Source organism: Felis catus, chromosome B2 (assembly GCF_018350175.1).
Source record: "Felis catus isolate Fca126 chromosome B2, F.catus_Fca126_mat1.0, whole genome shotgun sequence".
Classification (NCBI taxonomy): domain Eukaryota; kingdom Metazoa; phylum Chordata; class Mammalia; order Carnivora; family Felidae; genus Felis; species Felis catus.
Genome location: NC_058372.1, coordinates 53,675,240 through 53,689,350, shown reverse-complemented (window position 1 = coordinate 53,689,350; position 14,111 = coordinate 53,675,240). Strand labels below are relative to the sequence as shown.

The 14,111-nt window shown below is 38.1% G+C and overlaps 1 protein-coding gene across 27 annotated transcripts in view; it reads left to right on the top strand.

The window, feature by feature from the left end:
• The window catches only part of DST (dystonin), a 503,266-nt gene that overhangs the window by 432,255 nt on the left and 56,900 nt on the right, over window positions 1-14,111 (top strand). For all 27 annotated transcript variants that reach the window (XM_045057678.1, XM_019830761.3, XM_019830760.3 and 24 more), the window contains 4 exons: window positions 720-926; window positions 10,869-10,988; window positions 11,187-11,294; window positions 13,551-13,769. In XM_045057678.1, coding sequence (XP_044913613.1) covers window positions 720-926; window positions 10,869-10,988; window positions 11,187-11,294; window positions 13,551-13,769 — 654 coding nt within the window. The remainder of the gene's footprint in view (window positions 1-719; window positions 927-10,868; window positions 10,989-11,186; window positions 11,295-13,550; window positions 13,770-14,111) is intronic.

Below are 14,111 nucleotides of genomic sequence, written 5' to 3'. Positions count from 1 at the left end.
AGAGTCTTATGGTTGGGAGTATAGTTTATTACACAAGAGACAGAATGGTGAAAACAGAAAGAAAAAAAAAGTCATTGTTTCAGAGATACACATAATTTGCTTAGAACAACAATATTTATGTAAGATAGGTACGTAGCATGAGGTAGCTTTTCTACTTACATTGCAGAAGTGGTATTCTGTCATGCTGTTTTCTTTTCAGAGATAGCCTCTGTTTTATCATCCCTGAAGTATGATCACATGTGGGTGGAAGGGAGCCGGGGAGGTCAGGCTCACTGAGCCTGTAATGATTCAACAGGGATGATTTAAAGCCACTACGTTCTCATTTTGAGGGTCACTTAGTTCTGGCTTGGACTTTACTCTTTATTTTATTTTCCTAGTACCTGATTACTTAGAGGTTACCAGAAAGCAAAGAATAATACATGTGAACCTGCTTGGTTTTGTTTCCCGAATTTTAAACATTTATATTAAAGTTCAAAGATAAAATCTTTGCCGTGTTGACAAATGAATTGTTCTTTGGAACTCCTCAGGAAACACTTTTCCTTTTTACAAAATAGCTCTAAATAGCAAAGGTTTCTAGAACTTAACTGAAACTCAGGGACCAATGCCTGGCATAATTGACCTGCAAAGGCTGTTAGCCCCCAGGACAGTTAAAGGAAAAGCCTGTTCTAACTCTTAAGCATTACCCACAGATTTGTATCTTTTCTGAATTCTGTTTTCAGGAACTGAAAAAGGAAGCTAAGGACAGCAAAGCCTTATTGGACTCCCTTAACGAAGTGAGCAGTGCTTTACTGGAGTTGGTACCCTGGAGGGCGAGGGAAGGACTGGAAAAAATGGTGGCGGAGGACAATGACCGCTACCGATTAGTGAGCGACACCATCACTCAAAAGGTGGAGGAGATCGATGCGGCCATTCTGAGATCACAGCAGGTAGGGACAAGCGGTTTGTTGTCTAGGCAATAAATTTCCCCCAGTGGTTCTCAGAGCCTTTACCTGAACAAAGATTTCTATTAATAGTGTTTCCATTCATTTGTTATGCTTCAAAAATGAAAGGAGGGATTTGAAAAGATTTTGGGTTACTTCGACATCTGAGTGCGAGGCAGGGCAAGGCTAATCTGTACATTGTTAACAGCCATCTGCCTCATTGTAGCCCAGATTTATACCCTTACCAAATCGGTCACTGGGAAGATCAGCCCTGCTTTCCAAACAAAGTGCTTTTCGCTTACATATATGTGAATTGCTAATGCTAATTTTATGCCTTGGCTAAGTCTAATCTGTATGTGAGTAAATATTTTGAGTTATCACATAAGTCCACACTGACTATTCATTTACATACAGCAATGGCAGAGAGGCTGTGTTCTTTCTAAAAAGGAAACAGTTGTGTTGGTGATGTCGTGTTTTTTCTCCACTGAAGGGGTGGGGGGCAGCGGGAAGGGTTGTTTCTGACCTGTGACTCATGCAGAGTTTAGAGTTCCAGAGAGTTTTGTAGGCACCCAGCCCTCACCACAGCTCCCTCAGAAAACTCTGGGTGATGAGTGGGGTCCTGGAAATAGAAGTTTATAATATGTGTTTTGATTAACTTTTATTGACTATCTCGGACTATTTACATTAAGTCATCAGACTCTTACTGCAGACCTTCTGTGACAGGATTAGTGTGCTCTTGCAGGGTACTTCAGAGCAGAGCTCTGGAAGGCACATAACTAAGCCTTTACTAATACATGCTGAACACCAGAGCCACAAACCAAGCAGATTGTGTGGGAGCATCCAAAATTAATTTTCTAAGGTTGCTGTAAAAGTGTAATTTATATAGTTCTGTATTATAATTTATGTGGCATAATGCCTCACTCCTCATTTCAGGGCCATGCTCTAGAATCACAAAAGCTGATGAAATACAATGATAGCGGAAGGCCTGCCTTAGAAATTTTTGTGAGGGAGAGCATTCATGCCTGAGGAATGTATTTGCATGACTTCAGTTTTCAAAGTTCGGCACAATCTGTATGCCTCATTATTACAGGAGGATAAATGTATTTATCTGTGAAGTTTATTCAACTGTATGAAAACACTGGATTTTTTCCCCAAAACTTATATCCACATTTCAGAATTGGCACTGAAGATTTCCCTAAATAGCAAGACTACTATTCTGTACTCTTGGAGTATGATTTTTCTTGAGAGGTTGACTGTGGGTGGTTAGTTCAGTGAAATAAGAGCATAAAAAGGGCAAGATGACAGGTTGAGCTTGTATTTTTTTAAATGTTTATTTATTTTTGAGAGAGAGACTGTGAGTGGAGGAGGGGCAGAAAGAGAGAGACACAGTCATTATAGAAAATTTTAAGATTTTCTGAAAGAATACAGGAAAAACTCATGGAAGAAATAGTGTGTAAATAATATGATCTCTATCCTTCCAGTCTTCCTTCTGAGGGAGGAAGAACTAGTGTCTTACTACCAATAAGTCATACAGCTAATGCTAATGCCACTGATATTTTCTGGTTGTTCACATGTTTCTAAACTCATAATTTTCAAGTGTATAAAGGAGCTAATTTATGACTGAAGTCATTTCATAACTTTGCTCACTTATAAATATTTGGAATTAGCACCAGAGTACAGTTTGGCACTAAAATATTTGTTTTCTGTTTTCACAATAATAATTCGTCTCTGCAGTATAGAAGAGATGGTGCAAAAATATCTGGAGACTCGGATGTTAGCCACACATTTTGTACTGTTTTAAGGTGTATAAACAGACCAAGCACCATTCTGTGTCTCTTCTCCGTCTAAAACAATGGACGTGATCTGACCTCCGTCCCGTCTTTTTAGACATACCTATAGTCACATACAATTTGTTTTATTAACAGCTACTCCTTTCCAGGTCCCTACCTTCAACATACCCACACCCACAAGTTGACAGGGTAGGACGTATGTCTTGAACACCAAGTGGTAATTTTTACATTTATAGATTTGATGCTTTGTTTCTTAATAACCTGGCTAAATTAGATTTTAAATAACTGAATGTTTTGTTTCCAAGTAAATTTCTATTAAGATGGTTCACCTTTTGCCCGGCATTAGGGCTGTTTGTATACAGATCTACCTCCTGTATAATGTTATAACCTGCTTTTTGGAATTCAAGAAAAGCATAGGGACTTTGTGAGTCAGGTCACTGTTGCAGAGTATATTGGCTTCCAAACATCGATGGGAAAGATGTCTAGGAGTGCCTGGGTGGCTCAGTCAATTAAGCAACTGACTTTTGATCTCAGCTTGGGTCTTGATCTCAGGGTCGTGAGTTTAAGCCCCGTGTTGGAGCCCACTTAAAAAAAAAAAAAAAGAAAAAAAAAAGATATCCAAGAAAACATAGAAAAGAATTAGTTTGAAAAGGACAGGGAAGGGAGCATGCAGATGTCTAGTAATTGGCATGACTTTGTAACCACCCTGTTTAAACATAGTTTTTAGAAAAGTTCTGATTTGATGTGGTTAGATTTTTTATGGTTATCCTATATGATAGTAACAGTTTTGAGAATATGTGTCACTGAATTTTGAAATCATGGAGGCCTATGACAGAACCCTTTATAAATTTGAGTAGTAGTTATTGCTGTTTGAAAAATCATCAAACTGCCTCTATTATGGACAAATGAGTGAGGACTGTATGCATCTGACTCTACAGATTGGCAAGCATTGACATTCTGAAGAGAGTATGCTTTTTTATAAGAATTAGGCCCATTCATTACTTTTAGGAAATATCTGAGAACAAGGCAGCTTTAGTAAACAGTGATGGTGAGCTTTATAAACAAAACGAAACAGGTCTCTCCTTCTCACAATACATGCCATCATCTGAGTTAGAAACTACATATTTTTGCCTGTTAAACCTGCACGAAGTAGCATCTTTTTGTTGCTTTCTTTTTGTTGCTTTCTTTCTCTAATTGCAAATTGAACCAAATGAGCAATGTGGAAATAGGGGGAGGCACTTTCGCTTAAAAGATGTGCAGACTTATAGCCTGAATTCACACCATTGTGATTGTTTTAACCTCAGAGAAGTTCATTGTCCTTTGCCTCATATTAATATGCACAATTGTCAGAAGTTGCTAAAATGTGTGTATTTCACGGGGTCTGGGAATCCCAGACACTCTTCAACAGTTCTAATTGCTTGGCTTGAGTGGCCATAATGACCCTTTTATATTAAAGGCACGTAGGTTGGTGATTTGGGTGCAATTAAAATAAGCAACTCATCAGGTCATTAGGAATCAGCCTTGGAAAAAAAATAACACCTGTTTGTTTCTTTTAAAGAACTAGTAGGAAACCTCCCCCACGGAAGTGAGATTAGTTTAGACCCTCCAGGTGTTGGGGGTGGGAAAATATGGGCTGTGTTATGAATAATGCAAAGCAAAATGGAAGGAAATGCTAATCAAGGAAAAGTGATAAGATCCTCAGCCGGGGGAAGGGAGTAAAAGGATGTCCTTGAAGTTAAGGTTCACTTATCATTTTGCCTTTCTTAAGCCTCTATTTCCACTTAAAAGAAACCCTCTAGGTAAACACAAAAGTAGTTTGTCAGAGACTGGAGAAATGTTTAAGAAGTTAAAACCTACTATTTATTGACGGTTGTGGTATGTGAGCCATTTTTGGTGAAATTGCATGCATATTTTGAGTTCACGAAGCCCGAACTGTATACGAGCACCAGTGATAGGGCAACTAGAAATGCAGTCTCTGGGGTCAGACCACCTTGGTTTGAGTCTCAGCTCCAACAGTTACTAGCTGGGTAAGCCCTGGTAAGTCAGGTAACTTTTCTCTACCTCAGTTTTCTCAACTGTAAATGGAGTAGATGGTAATACCCAGATGATGCAGTTGTTGTCAGGATTAGAGAAGATACTGCATGTGAAGCACTTAGTGTGTTCAGTAAAATGCTGGCCATTATTGTTTTAGAGCGTTTTTCAGGAATTGAGATAGCCAATTAAAATGTCTTTCACTATTAGGGTCCCTGGCTGGCTCAATTGGTGGAGTGTGCGACTCAATCTCAGAGTTCTGAGTTTGAGCCCCACGTTGGGTGTAGAGATTACTTAAAAAATAAAATCTTTAGGGGTGCCTGGGTGGCTCAGTTAAGCACCCGACTTTGGCTTAGGTCATGATCTCATGGTTCGTGGATTTAAGCCCCACATGGAGCTCTGTGTTGACAGCTCAGAGCCTGGAGCCTGCTTCGGATTCTGTGTCTCCTCTCTCTCTGCCCCTCCTCTGCTTGCGCTCTGTCTCTCTCTGTTTCTCAAAAATAAATAAACATTAAAAAAATTTTTTTAAATAAATAAAATCTTAAATGTCTCTCACAGTCTTGTTGGAAATTTCTGAAATACTGGTTCTACTATAATAAGAGTTATAGTAGGTCCGTGGTTAGATTCCACTGATAAAACCTAGTAGAATATTTCCTAGAATGCAATTATGGATGGTAATATTATCTACAATTTATTTGAAGTCAATTTCTGCTACTTGAGTGAGCAGTAAACAAGTTTATTAAAATTTGGTCTAATAAACTGGTTCTCCATATTGTTCACATTGTAAAATAAGCAGCCTTTATGGTCTATTAGAAATGTACACATATAGTCATTCGAAAGTTTATAGGTGTAAATAAAATGCCTTGCTTCCCTGTAAATTGCTTAATGAAGACCCTGGGTCTATTCCATTTGTTGCTAAACAATAAATATTTGCTAATTTAATTAAAAAAATCTCAAAAGACAGGAGGGAAATTTCTGCTTGCAGTCTTGTTTTCTTTTAGCAGAGCAAATATTTGCCTTGGTTGAAGAAACAGTGTTTTAGTTTCAGCTTTCCATTTTGGCAACTTAGATGGTATCCCCATACTATTTTTCACTGGATTCTTTTTTTTTTTTTTTTTTTAAGAGAAAGAGAAATAGATTTAAACTAATATTAACACTAACAGGCTGACTTTATTTACTAGGACTGTCATATAAGTGCTGAAAATTGCCTGATCACAAACAAGCAGGGTGGTTTGTCACTTTGTTTTTTCAGGGACCAGTAGAGGAAAAAAGTCATTACTGTTAAATTTTATTCAGATATCTTGCAGCACTTGCACTCAGGTACAAAGGCCTGGACTGTTCTGCCCAGTTTCACATTCGTTAAGGGAATCACATAATAAAGTTTTACCTTGAAGTTTCATTGTATATATCTTGAAAGTGAATAATCTAACTATGAAGGCTCTTCTACTTGTTTTTCATGAGGATTTCTTTTTTCTACATTGAAGCTCCTGAATTAGTTGAAATTTTTTCCTTTCCTTTTCTTTTTTTAAAATTTTACTTTTAAGTAATCTCTACCCCCAACATGGGGCTCAAACTCGAAACCCCGAGATCAAGAGGCACACGGTCCACTGACTGAGGTAGCTAGCCAGGTGCCTCGAAATGTTTTGTTTTGTTTTGTTTTGTTTTGTTTTGTTTTCTTTTCTTTTCTTTTCTTTTCTTTTCTTTTCTTTTCTTTTCTTTTCTTTTTCACATTGGTGAATAATTGCTAATGAGTAGTTCCGTTTGAAACTAACATCATAAAAATTACTGAACCAGATTAAGATACAATTTTTCATATGGTCTTTCATATAGATTCTTTTCTGGAAGCCACATTGTTCTGGTTTGTCCCAGTAGCAGAAAAAGTAACGAATCAATGAAAAAAAAACATTTATTAACACTACTGTCTGCAAACCAGGAGCCTTTTCAATAAGTTTTATGAAAAATGTGGCTTCGCTAAAAAAATAATGTATAAAGTTATGGGAAATACAGGAAAAATGAGTAATTCTGTTTGAATGTATAAATGTACACACAGTCATTTTAGAAGTACTGCCCTTATAAAGGAGCTCACCCCAGTCTGTGGACTAAAACTCTGAATTTCTGTCTGGAACAAGTTCAGCATATCATGGGTCCTCTTAAATGTGTGACACTTGAAGGACAGCCCAATGTGGCAAATGTGTTCCAATCTGCTGTCCAGACACTATGTTAGTCTTAAAGCAGCCTGATTTTGCATCGTGTTTGTTTGTTTGTTTGTTTTGGTAGGTATTGGTTTCTATCAGATATTATTCAGGCAGCAGTTTAGAGGTTAAGGAAAGGTCTGTTAAGCCCTATCTCCTCCTTCATATCCTTATGCAATTGAGTTTGTTTTTTTTTTTTTTAACACCTCTATTGTATTCCTGGCTGGGACCCATTATTTACATGATTACTAAATTTTTCTTCTATCTGAACCATTGACTAAAAGAAACTGACCTGCAAATAGCGTCAGTATTTATTTACTCATTCATTATTTGGCAAAGGTGAAAACAAGTGGGTTCATGATATATAGGAAAAAACTATAATAATTTATAATATTATTAAGTATTTTTCACTTCTATAATTTGTTATTCTTTCTTTGTGAGATTGAAAGTGTAACATTACTCTTAATCAGTGCTATTCAAGTCTGTGCCAGGTTACTGCTGGCAGATTATTTCCTTATAATTAAGGGAAGTCCACTGATACGCTTGGAAAATATTATTTAAAAATAAATTGTACCCCATGGTGATGAGGGTACAGAAAAACTTTCCTTGTGGCTGTATAAATCAGTATATCCTACCTGAAGGGCGGTTTGGCAGTATATTATCTAAAAGGAAAATGTGAACTGGAGCTCACACAGAGGTTATCCACACAGACCTTTTGTTGTTGTTGTTTTTAATTAACTTTTATTAAGATACTTGTAGATTCACATGCAATTGTAAGAAATAAGATAGAGACAGTCACATTGTACCCTTTACCCATTTTCCCCGGTGGTGACATTTTGCAAAAGTATAGTACGGTATCACAGGCAGGATGTTGATATCGATGCAGTCAGATACAGAACATTTCATCACCGTAGGACTACCTCATATCTCCCTTTTATAGCCTCCCACCTCTGCTCCATCCTTAACTCCTGGCAACCAGAAGTTATTTCTGCATTTCTGTAATTTTATCATAGTTTAAAATATTTGAGGGTTTTTTTTTTTCTACAATCTCTTTCTCTTCTTCTGAGACTCCAACAACAGGAATGTTAGATCTTGTATTATAGTTCCACAGTTCCCTGAGGCTCTATTGATTTTTTTTTTCCTCCAGTCTGTTTTCTATTATTCAGCTTGGGTAATTTCTGTTGTTGTGTATTTTGCTTCACTGATTCTTTCCTCTGTGCCCTTCATTGATCTCATCCTCTGACCTTATTTGTTATTATATATTTAAGTTCTAAAGTTTCCATTTGGTTCTTTATGTATCCTCTTTCTTTGCTGAGGATTTTTGTTGCTAAGGCCTTCTGATTTTTCACATTCATTTCAGTGGTGTTTAAAATTGCTCATTAGGGGCGCCTGGGTGGCGCAGTCGGTTAAGCGTCCGACTTCAGCCAGGTCACGATCTCGCGGTCCGGGAGTTCGAGCCCCGCGTCAGGCTCTGGGCTGATGGCTCAGAGCCTGGAGCCTGTTTCCGATTCTGTGTCTCCCTCTCTCTCTGCCTCTCGCCCGTTCATGCTCTGTCTCTCTCTGTCCCAAAAATAAATAAACGTTGAAAAAAAATTTTTTTTAATAAAGAAATAAAATTGCTCATTAAAGCATTTTTATCATTGTTCCTTGAAAATTTTTGTCAGACTGTACTAACATTTCTGTCATCTAGGTATCGGCATCCATTGATGATCTTTCTTTAGTTCAATTGGAGGCCTTGGTTCTTGCTGCTAACTTAGGAGTTTTGGGTCATAATTAAACTTTCCGTTTGGACTGGCCTCCTCAGGCACCACTCTGGCAGAAGAAGCTGGGGGTACTGCCAGGTGCAAGCAGAGGTCTACGTTCCCCACTCAGCCTCTCGTGACACCTGACAGGGGTGCTCCTCATCTCTGCCGGCTGGGAGTGGGGATTAGACCTCCAGCTGTCAGAGCAGTCTTTTCCAGCAGCTCAGTGAAGGTGGCTACGTTAACCACAGAGCCGTGGTGAAAATCCTGACTCTCCACTAGGCCTTCTCTGAACCACCCCGGAGGAGATAGGGAGGGGCAATTCATGACTGCTTGTGGGGGCTCCCCACATGATCTCCACTGATACTGTGGGCAGGAGCTTTGTTACTGGCCAGTGGCACCAAAAGTTGCATCTCCCTATTTGGCCTTCTCTGACATCACCCTGGCAACGGTGCCAGCACCTTGATATGTAGGCTCATGAGCGCGAAAATGTAGGCCTTCCTTGGCATGAGTGTGGGTGAGACCACAGCCTTTTTTCCTGTGGAGTCTAGACAGAGTGGTTATTGTTTAAAAGTTCTGTGTCTTGCTAGGATGCCCCTTTCCTGGTCATCTGGCTGAGGGGGCAGACTTCTCTTGGGGTTTTGTCTGTGCCTCTTGGTGTTTCCAGGTTCCATTTTCTCCAATGTCCAGTCTAGGACGTGTGAGGCAAGAAGAAAACCCAGAGAAGTCACCACTGTGTTGTTCCCTGGGCGCCAAGGTCCACAGCAGTTGTGCTGTCTTCTGTCTCCTTTCACAGTCTTATGTGTGTTTCGTATGTAACGTGGGCGTGTATGTAACGCCCGGGGATTTGTAGGTGTGCTTACGAGGAACAGGGAAAGCACATCTCCGTCTTCCCGTGAGTCTGCATTGTGTCGCAGAGTGTTTTAGAAGTATGAATTATTTTCTAACCTAGTATCTTATCTCTACTCTTCTCTCTCGTCACTTATGTATCCCCTGCTCTCATCTAGATTTCCAGATTCTCTTGAAAAATTAAAAGTTCTGGCAGTACTGTAACTGAGTGCTTGCAATGTCTGTTTCCCATTAAATCTTCCAACTAAGGCCAGTGTTAGTTACCATTTACCATTGGTGCTTGTGGGAGCACTTTGCTCATTGATGATACCTGTTTGGTCCTAGAAGGCATCAGGTTCTGTCTCATGCAAGGTAATGAAGAAGTTCATGCTCTTTGACTTGGTAGTTAACTTCTAGGAATCTACCCTGAAGAACTAATTGAAGATGCCAGCAGAGATTTATATTTATTACAGGTCTGTTTATATAATAGCAAAAAATGCAGTGTGCCTAAATGAAAATATCCACGTATGCTAGAATACAATGATGTTATTTAAAATTCACATTTCAAAGAATACGACATAGGAAATGTTCATAATAAATGAAAGAGCAGGATATGAAACTGTTTATACAGTATTATCCCAGACTTTTATAAATCTTTTTCAACTTCTGGAATAAAATTCACTAAAATACCAACAGTATTAACTCCAGGTTTTAATTTTCTTCTGTATATTTTTCTGTACTTTATGAATTTCTACCATGAATTATTGTTAAGATCAGGAAAATAAAACCTCGTAAAATATTTAAGAACGCTCTTGGAAGTGAATTATTAAATGAGATATAAAAAATTTTACATGAGACATTTGCGGGTATACTCTACATACACAATCATACTTTGCACATACATTTATACACACATAGTATGATAAATAAATGGGAATATTTCATGAGTTTTGCTAGGAATCTTATATGTCAGTAGCAGAGTGCTGTCTGCATATCATATGGATTAAAGTGATGAATGCAGCGATTGAAAGATGATACCCACTTTCTTAGCTGTTTAATTTGGATAGTACTCTTACAGAGGAAATTCTTATAACAACCAAAAAGAAGGTAACAGACTTAGCTGTCCCAGAATAATTAATGCCATGTTACAGATTCAATGTGTTTTAAGAGCGTGTGTTTAATTATTCTGTGGGAACTTCTCCTTTATAACTTGAGTGATTACCATGAATTATTTCAGGATGCCATAAAGAGACAAGCTCAAATTTTCCACTTGTGTAATTAGGATATTTTAAAAAATCTTAGGTAGGTATTTTTCTGGCACCAGTTACAGGAACTTACTGACCTAATTATTCATCTTCTGTTCAGTTTGACCAAGCGGCTGATGCTGAATTATCCTGGATTACTGAAACCGAAAAGAAATTGATGTCTCTGGGTGACATCAGGCTTGAGCAAGACCAGACCTCTGCTCAGCTGCAGCTTCAAAAGGTGAAGAAGTACATTTCCAGTTATATCAAAATTGCTTCTTAACGTGCTCCAATCTAGAACGTGGGATTGCATGATTTACTTTACAAAACCCTTCTAGTGTAACTTGGTATTTTTAACTACTTTGCCTGATTGTTTTCATTTTAGTCACACAGCCTCTCTCTCTCTCTCTCTTTTTATCTTTATTCTGGTAAATCACAGAAATTCACCATGGAGATTTTGAGACACAAGGATATTATTGATGAGCTTGTGAAATCTGGACATAAAATCATGACCACATGCAGTGAAGAGGAAAAGCAATCAATGAAGGTATAATCTTGTCTGTGTGGCTGCTGCTGAGACCCTCAAATAAATGGCATGCATTGAGTGCTCAGTCCTAGAGCAGCACATTTTCTTTATCCACAGCTGCCATTTGGACATCTGAATCATGAGATTTAAATAAGGCATTTTTTCAAACTTACAGAGTAAAAGTAAAAGGAATATTCCTTAAGGGAATCACCCTGGGGACACTTTTTTTAATAGACACTAAAGCTATTAAAATTTGCATCCTTGAATAACTGGCACACGTTAAACATTCAGTTAATGTTAGCTGTATTATTGCCATTATTATTGGTATAAATTATTACTCTATATGTCACCTGTTGTCTGTATGCTTCAAAATATATGGTTCTCGGGGTGCCTGGGTGGCGCAGTCGGTTAAGCGTCCGACTTCAGCCAGGTCACGATCTCGCGGTCCGTGAGTTCGAGCCCCACGTCGGGCTCTGGGCTGATGGCTCAGAGCCTGGAGCCTGTTTCCGATTCTGTGTCTCCCTCTCTCTCTGCCCCTCCCCTGTTCACGCTCTGTCTCTCTCTGTCCCAAAAATAAATGTTGAAAAAAAAAATTAAAAAAAAAACAATATATGGTTCTCTTTAATGCTGAAATCCATTCTATATAAAATTTTGGTAAGCTGTACAGGAAAAAAATGAGCTGAATAATTAAGAAAGCATCTGGTTTCTAGACTTCTAATGATTCTTTAAATTGATGGAAAACCAGTCACAAGTAAAAATGTTTAGTTCAATTCACATTCAGACATCTCAGCAGACTAAAGAAATTAATGTATACTAATGCTTCTGATAGGAAACTATCCCATAGCAAAAAAAAAAAAAATATGCAAATGTCTATGCCCAAGATTACTCTTTAAATAGTATGCATTGGTTTCAAGGTGTACCGTGGACAAAGTAATAGAATGTAACTGTATATTGATACTACTTTTATTTACTCTGGCAATTTACTTATTTATAATTTAACCTTCCCTTTATTATTTTTATAAAGACTGACATGAAAAATAGAGATCATCATGAAATATTTTCTGTGTCATTCTGTGGTTTATTAGATTCCTGTTGTGCTTTATCTTCTGCTATTAGTTTATGATGTAAATTTATACCATAATCTAGATCACTATGATCACCCCATAAAATACAGTGTATAGTATAATGTTCTACTCTGATTCTAATATATGCAGTTAATTTTGTTAGCAATTCCTCTTCTAACTTCACTTGTGAGAGGGAGTCTTTACTTTTGGCCAGAAAGTAATGTTAATGTCGCTAGACTCATATGAGACTTGTTTTCTAGCCCAGAAAGCCTATAAGACCTAGAAGGATAGTTGAAGAATTTGGCTTATTATATTTGGAGAGCTCATTGTCTTTTTCATAAAAACCTGAGTCTGTTTACTTATTCATATTTTGGGTTTTGTCACCTAATATTTCTGATGGGGGGAGGAGGGGTGCTTGTTCTCTGTCATTAAATCCCATGATTTTTGATGATAATATAAAAACCTGTTGTGTGGATATATCTTGATCTCCACTTGTACTTTTATGGTTCCACGTTTTTGCTATTTTTTACACATATATGTGAAAGGTTTTTTTGTTGTGGTAAGATTCAACATTAGCATAGAAGGGATTATTATTCAGCCTTAAAAAGGAAGGAAATCGTGCCTTGTGCAAAAATATGGATGAACCTGAAGGATCTTTATTTTTCTTTTTAAGATTTTATTTTTAAGTAATCTCTACATTCAATGCTAGGCTCCAGCTTACAACCCCGAGATGAGGAGTCAGATGCTATACTGACCAAGCCAGCGAGGAGCCCCCAAAGGGTCTTTTTAAATTTAAAATGAATGTTTATACATAGAAATAGTTACAATCTAAATACATTTTAAAATTTTTAATTAATTTATTTATTATTGAGAGAGAGCAAGAGCATGAGCATGTGAGCAGGGGAGGAGCAGAGAGAGGGAAAGACAGAATCCCAAGCAGGCTCCACACTGTTAGCACAGAGCCTGATGCAGGGCTCCATCTCACGAACTGGGAGATTATGACCTGAACCGAAGTCAAGAGTTGGATGATTAACCAACTGAGCCACCCAGGCGCCCCTAATCTAAATAGGTTTTAATGATTTTTTTCGTTTAACATACATCTGTGAGTGCCTGCTTTGCACTAAGCATACAGTGCTAGAAAAAACATTCTGGAGTATATGTGCTGTTTGGCCTGTTTAGCCAGCTAAGCACATTTCATTATCTTATTTTCTAGAAAAAACTGGACAAGGTGTTGAAGAACTATGATGCCATCTGCCAGATAAACTCAGAGAGGTATCTACAGCTAGAACGAGCACAGTCCCTGGTTAACCAGTTCTGGGAAACATATGAAGAACTTTGGCCATGGCTGACAGAAACACAAAGAATCATCTCTCAGCTTCCTGCCCCAGCCCTCGAATATGAAACTCTAAGACAACAGCAGGAAGAGCACCGGGTAAGCTGGGGATTAAAGAGAATGTTGTATTCCCCATTGAAAGAGAACCACGATGGTTATGCTGTTTTTCTAGTATATGTGCTGCCAAAGTGAACACTGGGATGGTGTTTTTTAAATGCAGTTAGATGTTTTACATTATTTTGGGGGGGGGGGGTTTAGCAATATTGTATTCTGGTCTGCACAGTTGCTTACCTCATATTGCTCACCTGTTTTCCAGGGTTACAGTGAGAAAGACTCATGTGGGGAGGCCACATTGTGTATGTCATTAATTACATCCCGGCTTTCCTAGAATAGTATGAAGTCTAAGCCATCCTGGTGAAAAGCAAAGTGCTCATTTTTAAA